This window comes from Microtus pennsylvanicus, chromosome 1 (genome assembly GCF_037038515.1).
Source record: "Microtus pennsylvanicus isolate mMicPen1 chromosome 1, mMicPen1.hap1, whole genome shotgun sequence".
NCBI classification, from domain to species: domain Eukaryota; kingdom Metazoa; phylum Chordata; class Mammalia; order Rodentia; family Cricetidae; genus Microtus; species Microtus pennsylvanicus.
The window spans coordinates 211,686,472-211,710,885 of NC_134579.1; the positions used below are offsets into that span (position 1 = coordinate 211,686,472).

Genomic DNA, 24,414 nt, shown 5'->3' on the forward strand with positions numbered 1-24,414 from the left:
TTTGAATCTCGCTATGATCTGTTTTATTAGATTTTTCTAAGGCCTGTATCTTAGCACTCAGATTAATCAGCTTTTTTAGTGATAAGACAAAAATGATAAAGATGATAAAGATTGACATTACATAAATTCCATCTAAATCAGATATCCTCTCATCTATGTTTTCAAACTGCCTAGCATATCATACAGAGACCCAAATCCCTCTTTTGTAATGGTTTTTCCCATTTTTTAATGTGGGGAAAAAAACTCTCTTTTAACTAGTTCCTCCCATAAAGAATTCCCAATTATCTTACCCACTCTACCGATGATGATGAAGATGTGAGACTGATTGCTGCTGCACAGAACAGTAAAAGCTTGACGGAATTTCAAGGCAGCTGCTTAGTTTGCAGCAGCCTAAGAAGAAGGTTCAGGAAGACTCTTCTGTCTTAGGTTGATTGTGACAGGCTCCTGTCTTAACCCATCTCTGGCTCACTGGTCTTTCTGTAGCTTGCTAACTCATACTGCTCTCGGAGGAAGCCCACTCTCTTGGGCAAATAGTGACATTACATCGCTGCTGCTGCTGACCCCTGTTGTAGAGGCAGGGTGACAGAAACCCAGCTACAGGAGTTCCTAGCTGTTCAGCAAGCCTGGGCTGTATAGGAGTGGCACAAATATAGTGAAAGGAAAGGGAGCTGCCACCATATATTCCAACTGCTCTTATAAAAGGAGGTCTGTAGAAGGAACAGCAGGCTACGTTCCTGCTGTATGGCTCCCGGCCGCCTGGCTAGCTTAACCCCCAAATAACAACACACAAATTGTATTCATTTAAACACTGCCTTGCCCATTAGCTCTAGCCTCTTACAGACTAATTCTCACATCTTGGTTAACCCATTTCTCTTAATCTGTGTAGCACCACGAGGTGGTGGCTTGCCGGGAAGATTCTAACGTACGTCCATCTTGGGCCGGAGCTTCATCGCGTCTGCCTCACTGCCTTCTTCCTCCCAGCATTCTGTTCTGTCTTCCCCGCCTACCTAATTTTCTGTCCTATCAAAGGGCCAAGGCAGTTTCTTTATTAACCAATGTAAGTAACAGATAGACAGATGACCCTCCTCCATCAGAGGTCTGTAGGTCAAACAGGAAAATGCCCTAGTGAAAATTATGTAGGGAATTCTGGATCTCTAGGCAGTGGCAACCTGTCTGGCTAAGGGATTAACATTGCTAGCCACAGCAGCCGTCTCATTGGTGGCCACAGCAGTGACAATAGCAGCCACCACAGCCATGGAGATCCTGGAGTCTCAACAGGGACAGGCACCAAGCCTGGAACCTGGGCCACAACGCAGTCATCTCGTTAGCCCAACAGCTGTTCAAAAGACACAAAACTTGAGAACCATTAAGGGCAGAATTATTCAAGGTATAATTAGCCACAGACAGCCACATGAGAAACCCTATTTTGGCTCTGGTTTTCCATCTTGCTGAGCTATTAAACAAGGTAGGATCCTGCACAGCCAAGGGTCCAAAGTTTAAACAGTCACGAAGTCCACAGAGATACCATCCTGTGAAGGTAGACACTATACCACATTGGGCTGGATTCTGGAAATGAAACTCCTGAGAACCCTTGCTAACATTCTTGTAAAGTGATCACGGTCCCCATCACCATAATGAGTAATGTGCTCTGGCCATAAACCATAGTACAAGCAGGTCCACTGTCCATTTTAATCAATATTGGGGCCCCCATGTAGGCAAAAGCTTGCAGGCAATGTTTATTTGACATCCTTCACCTTTCCCCCTGAGTGGGTGGAGGCAAAGAGCATGCCTGATAAGTATCCACAGAAACATGTACAAATCCCAGTTTGCCAAAAGATGCCACGTGAGTAACATCCAATTGCCAGGTATGACTGGGCAAAAGACTCCAAGGATTAACTCCTAGATGAGGAACAGGAGTAAGTTCTGCACATAAAGGGCATGCTTTGACAATCTTAAGAGCGTGTTCCTTAGAAATTTTATACTTGAGCCTCAAAGAAGTGACATTAAGATGGAATTTATCATGAGCCCGCTGGCCAGAGGCCAAAGAATCCTGAGGCAGAGAGATTAAGAGAGCACGGGTTACTTGATCAACCTGTGCACTGCCTTCACTAAGAGTGCCAGGTAAGCCAGAATGTTCTGACGGTGGCCAGTATAAATCTTAGGAGATATTTCCACAAAAGTAATTGAATGTTAGCTAACAATTCATGAACTGCAGAGGCAGTGGCCATATTTCCTGCCGTTTCCAAGGTGGGGAAGAACCTTAGCAACACACCTAACAGTCTTCCAGGCTGTGACTACACAGCTGTGCCATTGGAGGACCCATCTGTGGATACATTCAGGGTGCAATCTAGGGGAGCTAGCAAAATAATTTTAGAAAAGCAAACCGATGTTCCTCAAAAAAAGATTTTACTGATTTATTAGGGGGTTAATGGTTGTCAAATTCAGCAGACTGAGTGGTTAAAAAGATGTTTGTCAAATTCAGCAAACTGAGTGTTTAAAAAGATGGTCCATTCTGGGCTAAATAACTGGAGCCAGTTAAGCTGCTCCTCAGTGTATGGAATAATAACTCTATCAGGGATTTTACCAAACGTCCTAAGACTCTCCAGGCAGGCAGTGTGCAGCACCTCCAGGACAGTCAAAAGGGCTGCACAACCTTTTGGGAGAGGCTTGTCCATGAACACAGGGAATAAGTCCCTCCTGCCAAAAGACTGTAATGAGCTGCAAGGCTGTGCCAAAGACTAGCAGAAGCTAAGGCTGGTATAATCAATATAATTCAGATGGGTTTCTGCTAACTGCTGTACGACTAATCTAAGACATTCACAGCCTTCAGGTGTCAGTAGCCTGGGAGATATGGGGTTTGAGTCATCTCTTAAGATTTCAAATAATGGTTTTAGTTCTCCTGTTGTTCATCCCATTGATGGTCTAATCCAATTACAGTGTCCCTAAAGCTGTTGAAAGTCATTAAGAGTGTGGTGCTGATCTATGCTAAGAGTTATCTTTTGTGGTCAAACCCCAGTCTGTAGGAGCTGATGGTCCAAATACTGAAAAGGAAACATAGTTTGCATTTTTTCAGGGGCAACAACTAAACCAGACCATTGCAGTGCCTCATAAAGAGTCTGCAACTCTGTATGCAACTCACATTCATTTGAGACTGCAATAAGAATATCATCCATATAATAAATGACATAGCTGGGGATGTTGTTCCCTTAGGGCCCACAAGGCTCTGGAAACATAACTGGACAAAGTTAGACTATCAGCCATGCCCTGAGGCATCATAACCCATTGATACCTTTGGTGTGGCTCTCTGAGATTAACAGAGAGAGCACTAAAAGCAAATTTGGGTGAGTCCTCACGAAGCAAAGGAATAGTAAAAAAGCAGTCCTTAAGGTCAATCACCACCATGTGGTAATTCTTAGGGATAGCCACAGGTCTTGGCAGTCCTGGCTGCAATGATCCCATGATTTCCACACATTTGTTAACCTGCCTAAGGCCCTGCAATAGTTGCCAACTGCCAGATTTTTTTGATAACACATAAGGGGGTATTCCAAGGGGAAGAGGATGGGACTAACTGTTCTTGCACAGCTGCTGAGCAGCCAGTAGCTGTTCTACTGAGGGGCCGCTGTTCCACCCACACTGGCCTAGTCTCCCTCCATTTGATGGGAGTTGCAACTTGTGGCTCAACAGTGGCCCTCAGAATAAACTTTCCAACCCTGCTCTGTCCTGTCTAATTTTCCCAGTCCTCAGGCCTTTCCTCCTGTTTCCCGACACGAGAAGGAGATCTCCTTGAATGTCCACTCTAGAGAGGTACTCATTAGCCCAGTGGCTCCTTTTGATATTTTGGGCAAATACTTGAATTTCCTCAAAGGTTTTGGCTAAATTGTCTAATTGTTCCTTCCCTTTTACATTGTCGCTGAGAAGAGCATCTTTGACTAAATGCCATAGTGAAAATATTGCCATAGGAAATTCTTCTGTCCCTCTCTCTTTTAAAGCTTTTTGAAGGTCAACTTTTACCTGCTCCCAATCAGGAATATTAACACCCCCCCCCCCTGCCTGTGAAAACTAAGGACTAAACTCTGAAACTGTCTTAATAAACTCTTGTGCTGTCTCAGTAGTAGTGCCTTGTTTCTCCAAAGCAACTATCAATTGACTGGTCAATACCTGAACAGAATGACTGGCACCCATCTTCAGTCCACCCCCACCATCAATCTCTTACTTACTGGCCAGCCTTCTGAGGGCCATCTCTCAGGAATCCCTAGTTTCCAATCTCACTGGGGGTCTCTCCACCTGTAGCACCTGCACCAAGTGACAGTTCACATGCCAGGCAAGGGGCTAGAGATCGAAACACACACACACACACACACACACACACACACACGAGCACGGGTCATCCTTGACACAAGAATGCCAACTTTATTGTGCTCCAGGGAAGCTTATATAGGGATCCTTAACTGATAGCCACACCTCAGCTCTTGGGATTTTCAGCTGTAAAACCCACCAGAAACCACTCCCCTACTATCAGGAACTCATGAGGACCTCATGCTCAGAGCAGGCACAGGAAAACAGGTTGTTTACTCTGCTCACTCCAGCAGGCAAAGGGTCACAGGAAGTCAAGGGTCAGAGGGTCTGCAGCCCCAACAGGCCAGGTGATGTCTTTAGGCACTAAGTTCCCTTTGTAGTGGAGACAACGTGGGCAGCCACAAGAGATGGAGTACCTAAGGAAAGTGTCATGAGAAGGCTGGAGACTGAGTGTAGGATTTCCGTGGCTTGGGGGAGAAGAGGTTTCAGATCAGGGAAACAGTGTGAGTGAACTCGACTGGAGTCTGGCTGGACTGTGCTGGGAAGCAAGCACAATGCTTGGGTCTGATGCGGCTCTGTGGTAGCTGTGTGATCTGGGGCAAGGGAACTCTCTGTGCTCCTGACTCCCGGCACAGTGCTGGGGACTGAGCCCCGGCTTCTCGTTTGCTAAGTAACCATGCATTCAGGAAATCAGTGGTGCATTTGTTTGCTTGTTGAGATGGGATCTCTCTATGTAGCCCTGGCTGTCCTCATACTTGCTATGTGGTTCAAGTTGTGCTCAAACCTACAGAGATTCACCTGCTTCTGCCTCCAGAGTGCTGGGATTAAAGGCACACACCATGATACATGGCCAAGTGATGCATTTTTAACTACAAGTTTAAAATTTAATCTTCCTTTGATGTCTCTGCCTCCAAGCCTCTGCTTTAGCCTTTACCTACGGAGTTCTCCATGATGCTTTGTCTCTGATCTACTAGCAAGATCGGGTCACTCTGAACATAGTGCAGTCATAGTTCACAAATGGCTCTGAGAGTTCTAGAAACCATTTTCAATCCATAGGAAAGTAGCATAGGAAAGTCTCATGTGACCCGGCACCTTTGTCTCAGTTGGCATCATTAACGCGGGTGAGATGCCGTTAACTAATGCTGTTCGCACTCTTTCTTCCACTACCCAGTCTGCTTAGCTTTGTGTAAAGTTTGATTTCTTCGTGGAAATATCCTCTGCAGTTGCCTAGAAACTGTCCCTTCCTTTCAGTCTTAAAACAAAAATATATCCAAACAGTCTGTCTAAATAAATAGGCGCCTGGGTCACAGAAGGACAAGCGGACACCTGCTCTTCTGCCAGCACTCACGTTCCACAGGGCTTTTCCAGGTGGGCATTAACTGGGTCCTGTCTCCCAGAGCCTCCTCCCTCCAGGGAAGCGTGACTGTGACAACGTGGACAGGTCTGTCACCCCCAGATCTCAGCTTTCCTGTCTGTAAATCCTAGGCGTGAGCTGAAAGTCCCCGGAAAAGCCACACCTGTGTTACGATTCTGCAGAGTGCCTGGGGCTGGCGTCCCCTCACTGCTCTCCCTCTCCAGCCCCTGCCTCTGCCTCTGTGTCCATTCTATCGCTGTTTTACCTTAGCTGAAGCCTTTGCAATATAGTCACAGGCTGTCCTGACTGCTTTTATGTCAACTTGGCACAGCTTTGAGTCATCAGAGAGGAGGGAACTTTGCCTGAGATAATGTAGGCAAGCCTGTAGGACATTTTCTTCATTAGTGATTGATGGGGGAGGGCCCAGCCCATGGTGGGTGGTGCCATCTCTGGGCAGGTGGTCCTGGGCTCTTTAAGAAAGCAGGCTGAGCAAGTCTGTAAGTAGCACCCTCCATGCCTCTGCATCAGCTCCTGCCTCCAGGGTCCTGCCCTGTTTAGGTTTCCGTCCTGACCTCCTCTGATGGGGAACAGTGATGTAGATGCATAAGCCAAATAAACCCTTTCCTCCAAAGTTGCTGTGGTCATGGTGTTTCAGCCCCGCAGTAGTAACCCTAAGACGCAGCCATTAGGGCCCACCAATCCCGAAGCTAAGAATCCCATCAGACAGCTCCTGAAGCCTATACCAGAGACTCCCCATTTGCTATGACCTGCCCGCCTGGTGTCTCCACTAATGTATTTGGGAAATGTATTGACTGATAAAAGTTGATATAAGAACTTTTATGGTGGCGCACGCCTTTAATCCCAGCACTTGGGAGGCAGAGGCAGGCAGAGCTCTGTGAGTTCAAAGCCAGCCAGTATATGAGAGGTAGTTCCAGGACAGGCTCCAAAGCTACAAAGAAACCTTGTTTCGAAAAACAAAAAAAAACCCACAAAAGTTGATGTAACCACTTCAATAGTGGAAGATATCATCAAATCAATATGAATCCATGTGCCTGGCCCATGGTCACTCATGTTTAACTTGGAGCAAACTCTCTCTTGTGCCCTTTGGAGTGAGAACTATAGTTTACGAAGAAACCTGTCTCCTTGCCAGAGCAGTTCTGTCTCTGATACGGGAGGGCCTGTCTGAGCTGGCAGCACACTCTTACTTCACCAGCTTCTCCTGCCCTGCCAACAGCCCAGAGTCCCGGGAAACCTCCAGGTTTCATTCCATCTTTCACCAAATGCACTGACAATGGTCTGAGAGTCAGCCAGGCCACTCGGGTATTCGTCAGGTGCCACGTCAGAGCGGCAGCGGCTCCCAGGCCTCACCTTTGTGCTTAGACTGCCCTGCCCCAGGGTTGACTTCCTGCCTGCCATCTGGAGCCTCAGGCACATGTGGAAGGAAGGGGTGTGCACTGTGAGCCCAGGCAGGCGGGTAACCTTACCCTGGGTCTCCAGGCCACACCCCTGCCCCCCAGTTGACTTAGCCTTCCTGTTGCTTTCAGCTTCCAAGTTAAGCAGCAGGACCAGATGTGCAGTGCAGCCAGCAAGCAGACCCCACCCCCTGCCCTAGCTCCTCCCCTGGGGGTCAGCCTCCTCTTTAGGACCCTTTCCTGGGGTTGGCCACTTCTGTCAACACTGGTTTTTATTAGTGAAGCTAACTGGAGTACAAACATTGCTGTGTGATTGTGAGACCGTGACCACGTTGAAGGGCACAGCTCTGAGGCTGCAGGTTCCCAGTGTTGCGCAAGACTGGGAATTTACAGAGTTCTCTGGTTTACAGCCCAGTGTGCTGCATTGAGTGCTGAGCAGGAAACAGTTTCCTGAGTTTTTTGTTGTAAAGATTTATCTTCATTTTAAAATTGTGTGTGTGCACATGTGTCAGTGGCGGGGTGGGCTCTGGGGTGTGTGTAGTTTTGCCCACAGAGGCCAAGAGGGCATCAGGTCTCCTGGAGCAGGAGGCGCAGGCAGTTGTGAGCCGCTGATGTGCGCCCTGGGACGTTTGCTAGAGCAGTACATGATTGTAGCTGCGGAACTGTCCCTCTGGTGTCCCTGCCCCCCATGTTTTGTTCTGAGGGAAGTGAAGTTACATCCGGGGATCAACCTCTCGAAGGGCTTCTGTGTTCCTGTAGGTCACAGAAGCGTGGAGGGTTGGACGCTCTCTCTGGGAAGGGTGGGCTGTTTTTCACCTGGGTGGGGACTAGGAATCTGAGCATGAGGTAGACCAGGTGGAAATAGCTGGTGCCTCTGGTCCCTGGTATTCTCTCTCTGGGTTTGGCAGTGATGGCTAAATAGAGTCAGGCTCCTTGTTGGTCTGAGCTATGGCTCTACTCTGGAAGCTAGAAGTGGGCTATGTAAAAGGTTAGGTCACTTCCTTGGCTTGGTGACATTTCCCCTTGGCATGGAAATCACCATGCATTCATTCTTCAACCTGTGTGAGGCAGGCCAGAGTGGCAGTGACTCTGACAGAAAACTGACAGATGGCCCACCCTTGGGAGGTTACCAGGAGCAGTGTGCTTCTGGGGCCAGCACAGGCTGAGGAGGAGCAGGTCTGTTGTGGCTGTGGTAGTGCTAGCCTGGGCAGGGGCTACTGATGTGGGAGAGCCGACTGTCCTCACTCCCGGCTTCTGCTCCGCAGGCTGGCGCCCATGCGGCTCTACACCCTCTCCAAGCGCCACTTTGTCCTCGTGTTTGTCGTTTTCTTCCTCTGTTTTGGATTGACCGTCTTCGTTGGGATCAAGGGTAAGTCTTTCCTTTAATCATCTCCCCATGGATAGCCACTCTGGTTCGCTGCTGCCAGCCCAGCTCTGCCCTCATACTCCTAGCCAGGCCTCAGTATGAAGAGAGATGTTCCTTCTCTCTGAGTCCATAGGGCACAAGGTGGTTTCTCTGGAGGTGCAGGGGGCAAGTTGGGTAATGCTGGTCACAGCATCCAGGGCAAACAGCCTAGGTCAGTGTGTCAGTGCAGGCAACTCCTACCTGCCTTTTATTTGCCATATAACAACTTCTCCTTCTTCTTCTTCTTCTTCTTCTTCTTCTTCTTCTTCTTCTTCTTCTTCTTCTTCTTCTTCTTCTTCTTCTTCTTCTTCTTCTTCTTCTTCTTCCTTCTCATCTTCCTCCTCTTCCTCTTCCTCCTTCTCCTCCTTTCTCCCTCCTCCCTCCTTTCTCCTTTATTCCTTCTTCTTTCTTCTTCTTTTAAAATAAGCCAAACTGACTTTGAATTTGCTTTGTAACCTACCCAAACATTTCTAGAGTCTTTTTTGTCCTGGGGAGGGGGCAGAACCCACTGACTGCTTAGGGGGGAGACAGGTCATGTAAAAGTCTAGGAGGGCCATAGGGATTTGGGCTGGTGACATCTCGAGCTTCAGGACTGTGTGAAAAGTGCCAGGCAGTAGAAACTGTTCTCGCAGAAGAGCCACGTCTTAGCGATTTTTAGCTTTGACATCCTCTAGGAAGACTAACTAAACTATTTTGTTTTTGTCATATGTGTGTGTGTATGTCTATCTCTGTCTGTGTGTCTCTGTGTGTGAGTCCAGATGCTGATGACAGCTGTCTTCCTCTATCACTTGCCACCTTATGTTTGGTGACAGGATCTCTCACTTGAACCCAGAGCTCACCAGTTCAGCTGGTCTCACCAACCAGCTTGCTCTGGGCATCCGTCGCTGCCTTCTGTGCCCTGGGATTGCAGACAGGCCCTTGTACCTCCCAGCATTTACTTTACTCCTCATGCTTCCACAACAAGCTCATGCCTGCTGAGCCGTCCCCCCCCCCCGCCCACCCCAAACTTTCTTTCTAACAACCACAAAACAGAGCCACAGAAGCCGAGTGGTCCTCACAAGGTCTCAGAGGCCGGGGTCCCCTCTGTCTCATCCCCAGCAGGAGCCCGCCTTGGTGGGAGAATGTTCTCTTCCTAAGTAAGATAGCTTGTTCATTGAGGGTGGTTTGTGGTATCTGATCTAAACGATGGTTTGGTTAAATCCCAGAGGTATTCGGGCCTCAGAAAGCTAGTTTGTTTGTTTGTTTGTTTGTTTGTTTGTTTGTTTGTTTGTTTCTTTCTTTCTTTCTTTCTTTCTTTCTTTCTTTCTTTCTTTCTTTCTTTTTTTTCAAGACAGGATTTCTCTGTGGCTTTGGAGCCTGTCCTGGAACTAGCTCTTGTAGACCAGGCTGGCAAAGAAATTTGCCTGCCTCTGCCTCCCGAGTGCTGAGATTAAAAGCATGTGCCACCACCCGGTGAAAGCTAGTTTCTTAATCTCAACTGAAGTTTGGACTCGCTAGTGGCTAGAGCAGGCTGGGGCAGAGGGTGGCCATTGGGATGCTTCATGCCTGTGGTAATGACACAGTTGTCACCATAGCAACTATAGCCAACTTGTTCTCCTTCCTGTTGAGTCACCAGGGGCTAAAGTCACACTAATCACAATACAGGTTTACCCATTATCTCACTTACATTTCAGACTGTCCTTTCGTATTGGTAGGGAGGCATTAACATTGTATGCAGCTCAGTGGGGTATTAGCCAGCTCTTGTCCAGACTGTACCCAGCCTTCACTCTGAAACCAAGGCCAAGACAGGGGTGATGTCAGGATCCCATCACTTTCTTCCACCACACAGATTACTGTCAGTCTTCTGGAAAAGCAAACAATAAGGAGTGTGTGTGTGTGTGTGTGTGTGTGCGCGCGTGTGCGCGCGCGTGCGTGCATGTGCACACGCATATATATGTATCCACTATATTATTATAATTATATCTCATTACTGTATACTATTATAATACATAATTTATAATATATTCATAATTATAATGCAAACAGTTGTATTTATATTAAAGTATAAATTATTTACAGCAAATAATTTTTAATATTATTAGACCTACGTATGTAATAGAATTATGGGTATATATATAATTATATGTGCTATTTTTTATATCTATGTGAAGTGAGGGAACTGACTCACACGATCTGGGAGGTTAAGGAATGCACAGGTCTACAGTTAGCAAATGGGAGTCAGGAAAGCCAGTGCATCAGTCAGGCCCAGGGGGCTGGGAACCAGGAGGCTAATGGTGTAAGCCCCAGTCTAGGTCTGGTCTCATGGCGGGATACTCAGGTTACCAATGGAGACAGGGAGACCAGAGTCTCCTCCACATGTCTGTTTAGGCCTCAGCAGGTTGAAGAGGACCCCTTCCCTAGCTAGGGCAGTCTGCTTTATTGAGTCTCCTGACTGAAAGGGGACTCTTACCAGAAACTCCTCACAGACACCTGAGAGCAGTGTTTAGTCAAACACCTGTGCCCCGCTGAGATGAACATGTGAAATCAGCTATTGTCAGCACTCTCCTTATTACTTATGTAGCGATGTTACTATTAGAGAGTCCGGTGTAGTTTGGGGAAACTGAAGCCCAGGGTGCCTAGGTAGCTTAGAGTCCAGGTGCTACTGATGCCGGTTTTTAAGTCTTTCCCAGAAGCCAGAGAAAGAGTCCACCTGTCATGGGAGTCCACTTGGCACATACCTTGCCACCGAGTGGCCCCTTCCTGTGTGGAGACAGCCGGGCATTTGCAGGTGACTCAGACAGGAAGTCATGCTGGTCACGTGCAGACCCTGCATCAGTGCGGTAGGCTGGGGCGGCCACAGAGGCAGCCCAAAGAATTGGCATCACAAGAGTGGTAGTTTTTAAAATTTATTTTAAATACAGAGTCTCGCTGTGTAGACCAGGCTCACGGGAGCTCATAGAGATCCACCAGCCTCTGCTTCCCAAGTGCTGAGACTAAAGGCGTGTGACACCACACTTGTCAAGAATAGTATGTTTTAGACAAATCCAGCCATAAATTAATTTTAAAATCACTTAAGGCCAAAGCCATGAAGAATCGATCACAGAATCAGAGATGCTAGGGATTCTGGGAAGATGGTAGTGCCGAGAGGAATGTGCCCCCCCCCCCCCCCCCCCCCCCCCCGGAACCTGCCTGAGTCTATTGGAGGTTTGTGACTTCCAGTGGGCGGGGCAGCTGGACATTACACTGTGATTGATTTCAGCCAGTCCTGCCCTTACTGCTGTGGCAGACCCTCATATCCACGCTGGCTCCGGTTCTGATCGGCCTGCATATAGCTTGTAGGAACTAAGGTGGATAAAAGGACTCTGTCCTCCCTAACTGGGAACCTGAGCTTCTGGTCACAGAGGCGGAGCAAGGCAAGGCAGCCATTGCTGATGTACTCCGGGCCTCCATCGTTGTAAACCCTGTCCCGTCTAGCAGAGGCAACAACCAGGGAGTTTGAATAGCTAGCCCTTCTCCTCCCATCCCCTGGATGGCTCTCCTTTTTTCCTTTAGGAACCAAACAATGAACATTTGGGGATTCCAAAGGAGCAGCAAAGTCAGCATGAAGGGTGAATATATCCAGGAAGCTTACTGAGCTCAAGTGGGCTAAATTCAGTTTCGTACCAAACAACTGTAGCTGAACTGCAGGAAGCCTAAGCCAGATGGAACCCTGCCCTCAGCAGGATGGAGGGACTCAGACAGGGGATCTCCAGTGAGGCTGCCAGCGCTTATCTGAAGCTTATCTGAATTGTTCAGGGCAGAAGACAGGCTGACGTATGCTAGAAGAGTTCCCAACCAGGAATCCTGCCTGGCAAAAAGGTTCTTCAAAAGTGAAGGGGAGAGGCGGAGTGTGGTGGCACACAACCTGTGTTTCTAGAACTTGGGTGACTGAGACAGGAGGATTGATCATTTGTTTCATCAGTCAAGGCTACTGAGACCCCATGAAAAAGTGGGGATGAGAGTAAGACATTCCCAGGCTAACTAAAGCCAAGGGAGTCACTGCCACTAGCCCTGTGCTCCAGGTTGCTGGAAAGGAGCCTACAGGTTGAAACACCGAGTCTAGCAAAGGCGGCTGTTGTAACTGTAAAATACACCTAATCTAGCAAAGGCGGCTGTTATAACTGTAAAATATACCTAATCTAGCAAAGGCGGCTGTTGTAACTGTAAAAGCTCCCGTTATCTCATAGTAGTGGGAAAGCCACTTTCTGTTTCTGGATCCTTGGTGGCTGACATGTTTATAAGTGCATCACTCAGAAGCTGTGGTTATTGTCTGTTTGCAAGTCCACGCTCTGTCTCCTGCATACAAGACTAAATCATTAACATTATTTATAGTTTTGGATATAAAATTACGAATTAGGACTGTCATTGCAACTCAGTGGATGAGTACTTGACTGCCTAGCAAGTTCAAAGTCAAGGGTTTGCTGTTTGAGCCTGATGATGTGTTATACATGTGCACGTTCGTGCGTGTGTATGTGTTGTCACCATTGTTAAGTAGTCAGAAGATGAGAAAGAGTTTTCGTGTACTGTCCATGTTAAGCTATTATAAATGTCCAGCAGAATATGGGTCTTGGGTGTTAAGTGAAGAACAGAAAGCTGTGAGGCTAATAGGAATCAAATGCAGAGAAAACAGAAACAGGATTGAGTCCCCTAATCAGTAGCTAAATGTAAGCTGAGTAAATTCTCTGATTAAAAGGCAGTAGTAGTGGCACACACCTTTAATCCCAGCCCTTGGGAGGCAGAGGCAGGCAGATCTCTGTGAGTTGGAGGCCAGCCTGGTCTACAGGGAGAGTTCCAGGACAGGCACCAAAGGTACAGAGAAACCTGTCTCAAAAAACCCATATAGATAGATAGATGATAGCGATAGATAGATAGATAGATAGATAGATAGATAGATAGATAGATAGATAGATGATAAATAGATAGATAGAATGATAGATAGATAGCTTGATAGAATGATAGATAAATAGATAGAATGATAGATGGTAGATAGCTTGATAGATAGATGATAGATAGATAGATAGATAGAATGATAGACAGAATGATAGATAGATTAGAGTGATAGATAGCTTGATAGAATGATAGATTGATAGATAGCTTGATAGAATGATAGATAGATAAATAGATGCATAGATAGATAGAATGATAGATAGATAGATAGATAGATAGATAGATAGATAGATAGATAGATAGACAGACAGACAGACAGACAGACAGACAGTAAGAAGGCAGAAGTAGGTAGAATAGATTAAAACATAACCCAAGAGGCTGGAGAGATGGCTCAGGTTGAGTGCTTGTGGCAAAGCCACGAGGACCTGAGTTGAGATCCCAGCATGCATCTGCAACCCCAGCACTGTCGGTGAGGAGAGATGGAGGCCAGGATCACGGGGGTCATGCTGGCTTCTGTCCAGGTTCAGGGAAAGATCCTGCCTCAGAGGACCAATGTAGCGGGTGATAGAAGAGGACACTGGACGCTGTTCCCTGACCTCTGCACACACACATGTTCATAGATACACACACCTCCCTTCTATGTGTACACACACCACATACACAAATGTGGCACAGACTGTAATTTGCCTGTAAAGGCCCTCTCTTCTAATCAAGACAACAGACGGTTAAGAGAAGGGGTAAAACCAGCATCCCACACAAACAGCACCAGATGATCAACACTCACGTCCCCTGGGATCTCTAAATAATCAGTGGCGAGGTTTGTGTCCTTGTGTTTGTCAGTGTGTTATCCACAGTGGTTAAAACGGTGAACCAGCTTACATATCCGTTGGCAGATGAATGGATAAGGAAAGTATGGTATGTGCTGCAATTGAACATCATTCAGTCTTGACGGTGAGGCCTCAAGAAGGTTGTTGTGTGACAAGACTTTGCCTGGGGAGATGGAACACACGTGTTTACTCACCCCCAATAGGAAGCCCAAGACAAACCAAAGTATGGGTACCACCAAAGTCCAACTAGGGGTCACTAACAGGAGCAGAAATGGCTAAAGACAGCTGCATCACCAAGTCCACCCAGTCTGGGTGACAGCTCACAAAAGCCAAGATACTTGGAGGACACCATGGAGCCTGTGGGCAGCTCAGCCTGTTTGGGAGGGTCTTTTCCAGGTGACTGTGGTCTAAATCTCTTCCAGGCAGACAGCTGGTCTGGGCTCAGGCTCTTTACAGCCTTTCTCCTCAACATCTACTCTACAGCTCGACTTCCCTTCCACCAGTCAGCTTTTATTGCTTACTCTGACAGGGAGAGGCCTAGTGAATCTGGTCAGTTTCAGGGACTTCCTGAAGCTATTTTGAGTTGTTGACCTTTCTGTTTAAAGAGACCCTGCAGGAAACTGTCAACAATGGCTCAGTAAATAAAGCCAGTGGCAACCTGCTGCCAAGCCTCACAGTTCTGAAGGAGGACATCTTGAGCTGTCGTCTGATCTCCACACGCACACTGGCACACTACACACAAACTGTAAAGAGCTGTCGTCTGATCTCCACACGCACACTGGCACACTACACACAAACTGTAAAGAGCTGTCGTCTGATCTCCACACGCACACTGGCACACTACACACAAACTGTAAAGAGCTGTCGTCTGATCTCCACACGCACACTGGCACACTACACACAAACTGTAAAGAGCTGTCGTCTGATCTCTACACGCACACTGGCACATGTGCACTCAAGCTTAAAAAGGAAAACATTAGACAGTTTAAACACATTGCAGCATGAGTCATGAGGACATTGTACTAGATGACATAAACCAGTCCCAAGCTGATAAACCCTGTGTGATTCTACTCACCTGGGGTCCATGGAGAAGGTTACCAGGGCAGAGGGGTGGAGCACAGAGTCGGTTAGTGGGGCAGACTGGGTTTTACAAGGAGAGCTGCAGAGATGGGTAGCCATGTCTGCACAGTAGAGATGTACTTAATCCTGCTGAGTTGTCCTCTGAAATGTGCTGATAATGATTAGTTCTTTGTAACTGCAGTAAAGTCGGGGAAGAAAGAGCTTCATAAAGCATCTCTTTCGAGAAAGCCCTGTGCCGTGCTTCTGCAGGATATCCGTCACTTTGTCACTTCTGCTTACTATCTCTAGACGACTGGGTTAACCGCATGAACGCGTTGACTTCTCTCTTAGTAGTGTGCATGGAAGTTGTGTCAAACAGAGTGCTTGTCTGTTCTGTGTTTGGTATTCTACCTACTGACATAAAATCTCTCTAAAAGAAATCATAAGAGCAGTACATGAGATCACAGTGTCTAATGAGCAAGTCTTTCTCGCATAAAAATAAAGTAAGTTAATTGCTCTAATTTCTTTCTCTTTGTTACTCTCAGGACCCAGAGTGATCCAGCAGTCTGCTGCTAATTTCTCACTAAATAACAGCAGAAAGGTAAGAGGTGCCTCAAGCAGCAGATGGGTCACTATAGACTTTGGAGTCATTGAGACGTGGCCCTGCTGGGAGAGTCTGAGGATAAACCGCCCTTCTCTTGCTCTGGAGCTCTTCGCGGCTCTTACTTCTCAGCCAGGTTCTTGTCACTGAAATTCCCGTTTCTGGGGTCCCTGGTGTCCTCAGAAGGATGCAGCGGAAGAACGTTGGTGTTCCCTCTGACGAAACTACAGCTGACTTCCAAATGCCGTGCCCTGTGCTGACTGCTCACGTCAGAAAGCCTGTCACACTCGCTATTTTAACAATGATTACGTAGGCATCTGGCTCTTCCTTTAAAAAGCTTAATTTGTGTATCTATACATGTGTGTTCATGTGTGTGAAGGTCAGAGGTTAACTAAAGGGTTTGGTCCTCAGGAATTGCAGCCTGTTTGTTTGTTTTGTTTTGTTTTGAGTTCAGAGTTCCTCACTGGCACTTGGGCTTGCCAGCTAGGCTGCTGGCCAGAGAGCCCAGGAATCCTCCTGTCTCTGTCTCCAGCTGTGTGGCACCCAGCCTGGTGGTTGCCAGAGCAGAACTTGGGTTCTCATGCTCGCATGGAAGCGCTTTACGGACTGACGGTTTTGCTGTGTTTGTCCAAGTCACGACTTGTTCAGTGTTCGCTCTAGTAGCAGCTGCTCTCTTTGTTGGCTGGGATGCTCTGCTTGAGCTCGTCCTAAATGTAGTCTGTTCCCCCTCTTTAAATGCACCTTGATTTATCACCACCTTTATGGAGAACAAGTCCTTTCCACTGGAGAAGTGAACGGTAGGGTCTTACATGGAGTCTCTGTAAACTGAGCATGCTTCCAGGTTTTCACAGCACCTGTAGATTCAGGGTCATTGTTCGCCCTCCCTTCTGCTCTCCTCTTACAACATTGTGTTTGTTACGGCAAGGTTCCACGTGGTAGCCCTGGTTAGCCCGGACCTAGACGTGTAGATCAAGCTGGCCTTGAACTCACAGAAATCTACCTGCCTCTGCCTCTCGAGTGCTGGGATTACAGGCGTGTGTCACCATGCATGGGTCTCCTTATGATTTCTAAAAGGGTGGAGAGAAAAGCTGTGTATCTCTAGCTTTGCTGCTGCCTTGGAACGACCTCTGGATGGCCAGGTTTCTTTGCATTCCTGTTGTCTTGAGGTCTGGGGCAGAGGGTCGGCTTTGGAGAGGCACCTCCATGAGTTTCTTGACAGTCATGGGTCTCCCAGTCTCTGCCTCTCAGGGTCTCTCTCTCTGACAGTAAGCCATCCCATGGAACCCAGGGCTTCTATGCAAGCATCTTGTTTGAGAAAGACAAGAACTCCCCCCACCACCACACACACCCAATAGCTTCCACTCCCCTCTACTCCCCCTCTGGCTTTTGGCAAGTGTGGTCTCAGAAAGTTTGGTGAAGACCCTGACAGCCTGGAACAAGACATTCACCTCCACAGTTGCGGTCTTCAAGTAACGCTGGTTTGGGTAGTGGAGATAGGCACCTTCACCAGCTCCCTCCACACTCTGCCGTGAGACACCACTGTTGTGTTTCCAGGAGATACTGTGGAGTGACAGTTCTCACACGGTCCTCTCGTTTCCCTCTGCAGGTAGGCTAAGATGTCTCTAATGCCAGAGTAACAGACACTAGCCAGCAGCATACCCAGTCTACGGCTATCACAGAGATGGAATGGAGACGCAGGAACACTGCTCCCTGGGGTCCCTTACTGCCGCATGTCTCCTCAGTCTGCCCTTTCATTTTCCCTCCAGTGGCTTCCTGTGGTGTCTAGCAGGCTCTGGTGGGAGGAATTGCTGCCTAGAGTCTTGGAGAGACAGGAAGGCAGTGCAGCCCAGCCGCGCATTTCTTTAGGACACTGATTCTTGGTGCTTGGCAAAGGGAAGCCCTCCCAGCTTTGTCAGGGCTCGTGCTCCAAGCTGTGTGCAAAGCATCTGTTTGTACATTAAGATGAAGTGTTCACCTTTAGTCCCAGCACTCGGGAGGCAGAGGCAGGTGGATCTCTGTGAGTTTGAGGCCAGCCTGGTCTACAGAGCAAGTTCCAAGACAGGCTCCAAAGCTACAGAGAAACCCTGTCTCAAAACAAACAAACAAACAAAAAAAGCAGAGGTGTTCAGGGCCTCTGAACAGGGCACATGATGACTTTGTTTTCTCTTCTGCTTCAGCTAAGGCAAATTCAAATACGTTCAAACCCACTGACTACATATAACCAGCAACTGTGGCTGACATGTGTGGTCGAGCTGGAGCCCTCAGAAGGTATGCACCTGATGTTTGGGGTGGCTTCTTGTGTTTAATGCAAACTCTCATTCTGAAGAGGTGGAAAGACTTTACAGTATTTGGGCACATGCTGGCAGAGATGTGTAGGAAATGCCCATGGCTACATGAGGAAAGATTGGAAACTCCTCTGCCTTGTCCCAGTGGGAGTCAGGGTGCGGACAGCTGAGCTCAGTGCGGATTGGGAGAGAATTATGTCCTGATACCCCAAGGCGTGATTTTGATCCCCAGGGATACTTGGTAATGTGTGGGGACAGTTTGACATGGGAGAGGCCAGGGCTGCCACTGACATCTTGTAGTGCACAGCTGCTCCAGTCAGCAGTGGGGGCAGCAGGGGGTGGGGAACGGCAGGGTGCTGAGAAGCCCAGCCCCGGGGTACCATTATTTTCAAAGACTTTTTCTGCATCATCCATGACACAAGGGTTACTTCATCCTGCTGAGAGGTGAAGGTGGTCTCTGATCAGCTGAGACACTCCAGGAAAGAATTTAAAATCAATCCCTTGACCATAGTAAAACAAGGGAGAAAAGGCAAAAATAAGTTTTACATCAGAACTTGTGTGTTTAGAAGATGGTCTAGAAGAAGGATGGCCACAAAAATAGTATGCTTATTGGGGTGGGATTGTAATTATTCAGTGAAGCCACCTTTATGTGGGTTTTTTGTCTGTTTGTTTAAATATTTGTTTATGTGTGTGGCTGGGGGTACACATCTGTGTGTTGGTGCAGAAGCCAAAAGAGAGCATCCTGTGTTTTCCTGTACAACCCTCTGCCTGTTCTTTTGAGCCACCATCTCTCCCTGAACCTGAGGCTCATGTTTTCTGAGCTGCATTGGAAGCCAGAAAGCCCCAGCCATCCTCATCTCCTCTGTCCAGTCTCCACGGTGCTAGGGTTACAGGCACGCGTGGGACACTCATACGGGCTCAGATCTGAATTCCGGTCCTCAGCAGCAAGTGCTCTTAAACACTGAGCCATCTTTTCAAACTGTTCTCTTTCTCTCTCTTTAAAAATCTTTTGCATTTATTTATTTGAGAGAGAGAGAGAGAGAGAGAGAGAGAGAGAGAGAGAGAGAGAGAGAAGGTCAGAGGACAACTTTAGGGAGTCAGTTCTTTCCTTCCACCATGTGGGTCCTTGATATGGAACTGAGGTGGTTGGCCGGGTTTAGCAGCAGGCAGGGGGCTGCTAATTTGTTTCCCAGCTGCCCTTACTCCTGAAATAATCACACAGACACCATATTACTTGCAATACTATTTGGCCAATAGCTTAAGCATATTACTAGCTAGCTCTTATATCTTTGGTTAACCCATTTCTATTCATCTGTGTATCGCCACATGGCTGTGGCTTACTGGCAAGGTTCCTGCTCATCTTTCTCTGGTGGGAGCTACATGGCTTCGCTCTGACTCTGTCTTCATTCTCTCAGCATTCCAGTTTAGTTTTCCTCACCTAGGTCTATTCTGCCCTATCAGCGACCAAGGAAGATTCTTTATTCATTAACCAATAAAAACAACACCTACACAGAAGGACCTCCCACACTACCACTGAACCATCTCAACAGCCCTGTTCTCTTTTTTTTTATAGTAAAAATATAATTAGCTAATTTTGACCAGAAATAGAGAACTATTTCTCTGTAAGATATTTAATTTATGCCCGGTGTGGTCTCATCAACTTCTTTCTCTTGTAGAAACATCTATTCAAACCAGCTTTTCCATGACTGTGAAAGTCAATGGTATGGCTCAAGACGGAACCACGATCTACATTCATAACAAGGTTCACAATCGAACGAGGACCCTCACATGCGCAGGGGTGAGTGTGTTTGATGTCCCACAGTGAGTCATCTTCTGCAAATGCTATCACAGACCTGCTTATCCAGCAAACAGGCACAGCTATGGGAAGGCTTCAAAAATGCATTTAAAAATATTAGATAGCATGCAAATAATGGGTTTCCTCCTGCCATCTGCATACACACATGCCGTTATACTTGGTTCTCATCCGTTCCCTTTCCCATTGGCCCCCTTTCCCATGGGTCCCAGCCCCTACCCATCCATTCCCACTAGACCCTCTTTCTGCTTTCTTACTGTGTGTCCTGTCTCCCCTGTTTCTCACCTCCTTCAGCGTCGCTTCCCTCTCATGACCCTCTTTCTAGTTTTATGACCTACACACAACACATACAGATACACACATGTGTAAACTCACGTACATAAATTTAACTCTAGGTTTTGCATATAAAGCATGCAGTATTTGTCTCTTTTAATCTGGCATATTTTGCGTAGCATACTGCCTTCCAGTTACATCCATTTTCCCATGACCCTCATGATTCCATATTTCCTTCTGGTTACATAAAATTCCATTTAGTCCATGTGCAGCATATTCCTTCTCTAGTCTGTCCATGAACATCTGGGTTGACTGCATTTCCCAGCTTCTGTCAGCGATGTAACAATAAACATAGATATGCCGTGTCTCTGTGGTGTGTTGACTTAGGTCCTGCCGGCATATCCCAGGAGTGCTGTAACTGGCTCATAGGGCAGTTCTAGTTTCAGTGTTTTGAGAGCCTCCACACCCATGTCAGTAGTGGCTGTAGTTTACTCTCCTACCAGCAGGGACTCCGGCTCCTCTCTCCTCACATTCCTCACCAGAATCTGTTGGAATCTGTTTTCTTAATAACCCACTGTGACTAGGGTAAGATGGTCTCTCAAAGCACCTTTAATTTGCATTTCCCTAATGACTAAGGATGTTGGATGCATTTTGAAGCACTGATGATTTATGTTTCTTCCTTTGAGAGCTGTGTGTTCAGTTTTTTAGCTCATTTATTGATTGGGATGACTTAGGTTTTGGTGTTTAGTTTTTGTGGTTCTTTATGTAGTCTAAGTATTAATCCCCTGTCTGAGAGTTGGTGAAGACCTCTACCCTCACCCACCTCGCCATTCTGTGGTCTGTCTCTTAACTCTAACGATCGCTTCATTTGCCACACAGAAACATTTGATGTCATATAATCACACACATACACACGCACACATGCCTACAGACATGCATGCACACTCAGTCTGCCATGAACCCTGAGTCCATGTGACACCTGATGGTTGCAGTCAGTAGGCGATGTGGAAGGCCAGGTCTCAGATGAACCTCTGCCACTGTTCAGGGTCATTCTAGATCACGGTGGTTTATCCTGGCTGTTGAATGCTCTGGTCCATCTGTGAATGGGGGACAGAGTGCCCAGGCCTTTTTGTGATCAGCGACCACTGTTTTAGGATCTGGCCTGGGACATGGTAGACGGCTGAGGGATCCAGCATAAGGATGAACTCACACCTTTATTCATCAATACTGTATTCTGTTCAGAAGCCAATAACTCAGACCCCACCTCTGCCACTGGCAGGAGCCACATCAGGACTCAGCAGGTCCCTGGCAGCAGGCGCCCTTGGATGGGGTCAGAACAGGCAGGGTGTTGATCAGAGGCCTAACTAGACAGGGGATGTTGGAGTGGGTTGCAAGGTTTCACACTGAGTACCTTCTGTATGCCACTCATTAAATCCTCACAGGAGGTCCGCGGAGTGGAAACTACTCTCCAATTCCACTTTAGAAAAGAAGAAACAGAGGCTTCAAGAGGTCACAGCCATTGTTGCAGGTTGACACAGATACTGAGTGGGAGGGACAGGATCTAAGCTGGCGCTCTTTTATCCACAAGCCTGCGTGGCTTTAACCACACGCATCCTGCCGAGTTCCCAACAGTAAGAACACTGCTGATTTCTCCCTGCAAGAAGAGACTCGAGCAGGGAAGGACTCCTGTGCAGTGGCTAGTCCCCCTTCTCGTGGTTCCTTTCTGCTAATTCAAAGGGTCCAGACCCCCCCGCCTGAGGGTGCTGAGCTGTAGAAGAGTGAGTTGTACTGGGCGTGGGGAGCAGCCCTCACCTCAGCAACCACAGCCATACCCATCACAGACAGGTGGCAGCTGGGGACCTAGCTGGCCCCTTACCCTATGTCTCTCTTCCTTCCTAAGCAAGCAGCCTGAGCCAATATCTGGAACATATTCTTGTCTGTGGGGGATTAAGCCCTTCTGGCCTGTTTTGGGAAAGTTGACAGGATCAAGGTTCCCCCATGTCCTTACCATCCAGTATGCAGGAGGCACAGGGTCAGTCCAGATGAATAATGAGGAGAACGCGTGAAGGTCCCGGGAGGCGGCCTAGCCCCAGGCAGGAGTCAGTGAGTCTCCCTCTGCCACCAGATTGGGACACACAGCTGCTCACTGTGACAGGTCGCCCTGGCCTGCACATCTGTGCATTTCCCAGCACACAGGACTTTCAGTTCTTGGCTTCAAGGAGAGCGAGCAATCTGGGGGCTAGCTTATATCACTGCCCCTGGGATGTGCCTCCCGCAGCTATCTTCAGAGTGGTCCTTCAGAGCGCTTCTGTGGGTCACCCTGCACACTGGTCACTGTCTGGAAACATCTCCCCCCTACTCCTTAGGCACTCTGCTCTCCCCTTACTGCTGCGAGGAAATTATCCTAATTCAAGAAAACAAGGAATTTTTATGTTGCATGGATACTTGCCATCCTCTTACGCTTTTGAAATCTTTTTATTTTGTGTGGCTGTGTGAAGTGTATGTATGTGCATGTCTGTTTTGTGTGGTGTGTGAAGTGTAGGCATGCGTGTTTATTTTGTGTGGCTGTGGAGTGTATGTATGTGTATGTCTGTTTTGTGTGGCTGTGTGAAGTGTATGTACGCATGTCTATTTTGTGTGGCTGTGTGGAGTGTATGTATGTGTGTCTATTTTGTGTGGCCGTGTGGAGTGTATGTATGTGTGTGTCTGTTTTGTGTGGCTGTGTGAAGTGTATGTATGTGCATGTCTATTTTGTGTGGCCGTGTGAAGTGTATGTATGCATGTCTATTTTGTGTGGCTGTGGAGTGTATGTATGTGTATGTCTGTTTTGTGTGGCTGTGTGAAGTGTATGTATGCATGTCTATTTTGTGTGGCCGTGTGAAGTGTATGTATGCATGTCTATTTTGTGTGGCTGTGGAGTGTATGTATGTGTATGTCTGTTTTGTGTGGCTGTGTGAAGTGTATGTATGCGTGTCTATTTTGTGTGGCTGTGTGGAGTGTATGTATGTGTGTGTCTGTTTTGTGTGGCTGTGTGGAGTGTATGTATGTGCATGTCTGTTTTGTGTGGCTGTATGGAGTGTATGTATGTGTGTGTCTGTTTTGTGTGGCTGTATGAAGTGTATGTATGTATGTCTGTTTTGTGTGGCTGTGTGGAGTGTATGTATGCGTGTCTGTTTTGTGTGGCTGTGTGAAGTGTATGTATGCGTGTCTATTTTGTGTGGCTGTGGAGTGTATGTATGTGTATGTCTGTTTTGTGTGGCTGTGTGAAGTGTATGTATGCGTGTCTATTTTGTGTGGCTGTGTGGAGTGTATGTATGTGTGTGTCTGTTTTGTGTGGCTGTGTGGAGTGTATGTATGTGCATGTCTGTTTTGTGTGGCTGTATGGAGTGTATGTATGTGTGTGTCTGTTTTGTGTGGCTGTATGAAGTGTATGTATGTATGTCTGTTTTGTGTGGCTGTGTGGAGTGTATGTATGCGTGTCTGTTTTGTGTGGCTGTGTGAAGTGTATGTATGCGTGTCTATTTTGTGTGGCTGTGTGGAGTGTATGTATGTGCATGTCTGTTTTGTGTGGCTGTATGGAGTGTATGTATGTGCGTGTCTATTTTGTGTGGCCGTGTGAAGTGTATGTATGTGCATGTCTGTTTTGTGTGGCTGTGTGGAGTGTATGTATGTGCATGTCTGTTTTGTGTGGCTGTGTGGAGTGTATGTATGTGTGTGTCTGTTTTGTGTGGCTGTGTGAAGTGTATGTATGCATGTCTATTTTGTGTGGCCGTGTGAAGTGTATGTATGCATGTCTATTTTGTGTGGCTGTGGAGTGTATGTATGTGTGTGTCTGTTTTGTGTGGCTGTGTGAAGTGTATGTATGCATGTCTATTTTGTGTGGCTGTGGAGTGTATGTATGTGTATGTCTGTTTTGTGTGGCTGTGTGAAGTGTATGTATGCGTGTCTATTTTGTGTGGCTGTGTGGAGTGTATGTATGTGTGTGTCTGTTTTGTGTGGCTGTGTGGAGTGTATGTATGTGCATGTCTGTTTTGTGTGGCTGTATGGAGTGTATGTATGTGTGTGTCTGTTTTGTGTGGCTGTATGAAGTGTATGTATGTATGTCTGTTTTGTGTGGCTGTGTGGAGTGTATGTATGCGTGTCTGTTTTGTGTGGCTGTGTGAAGTGTATGTATGCGTGTCTAT

At 47.3% G+C, this 24,414-nt stretch overlaps 1 protein-coding gene across 4 annotated transcripts in view; it reads left to right on the forward strand.

Moving 5' to 3' along the window:
- Tmem181 (transmembrane protein 181) overlaps positions 1–24,414 on the forward strand; it is a 60,063-nt gene that overhangs the window by 18,576 nt on the left and 17,073 nt on the right. For 3 of the 4 annotated variants that reach the window (XM_075950570.1, XM_075950578.1, XM_075950554.1), the window contains exons 2-5: positions 8,328–8,431; positions 15,804–15,859; positions 18,037–18,127; positions 19,821–19,942. In XM_075950570.1, coding sequence (XP_075806685.1) covers positions 8,328–8,431; positions 15,804–15,859; positions 18,037–18,127; positions 19,821–19,942 — 373 coding nt within the window. The remainder of the gene's footprint in view (positions 1–8,327; positions 8,432–15,803; positions 15,860–18,036; positions 18,128–19,820; positions 19,943–24,414) is intronic. The other variant, XM_075950562.1, reaches the window with a different exon arrangement.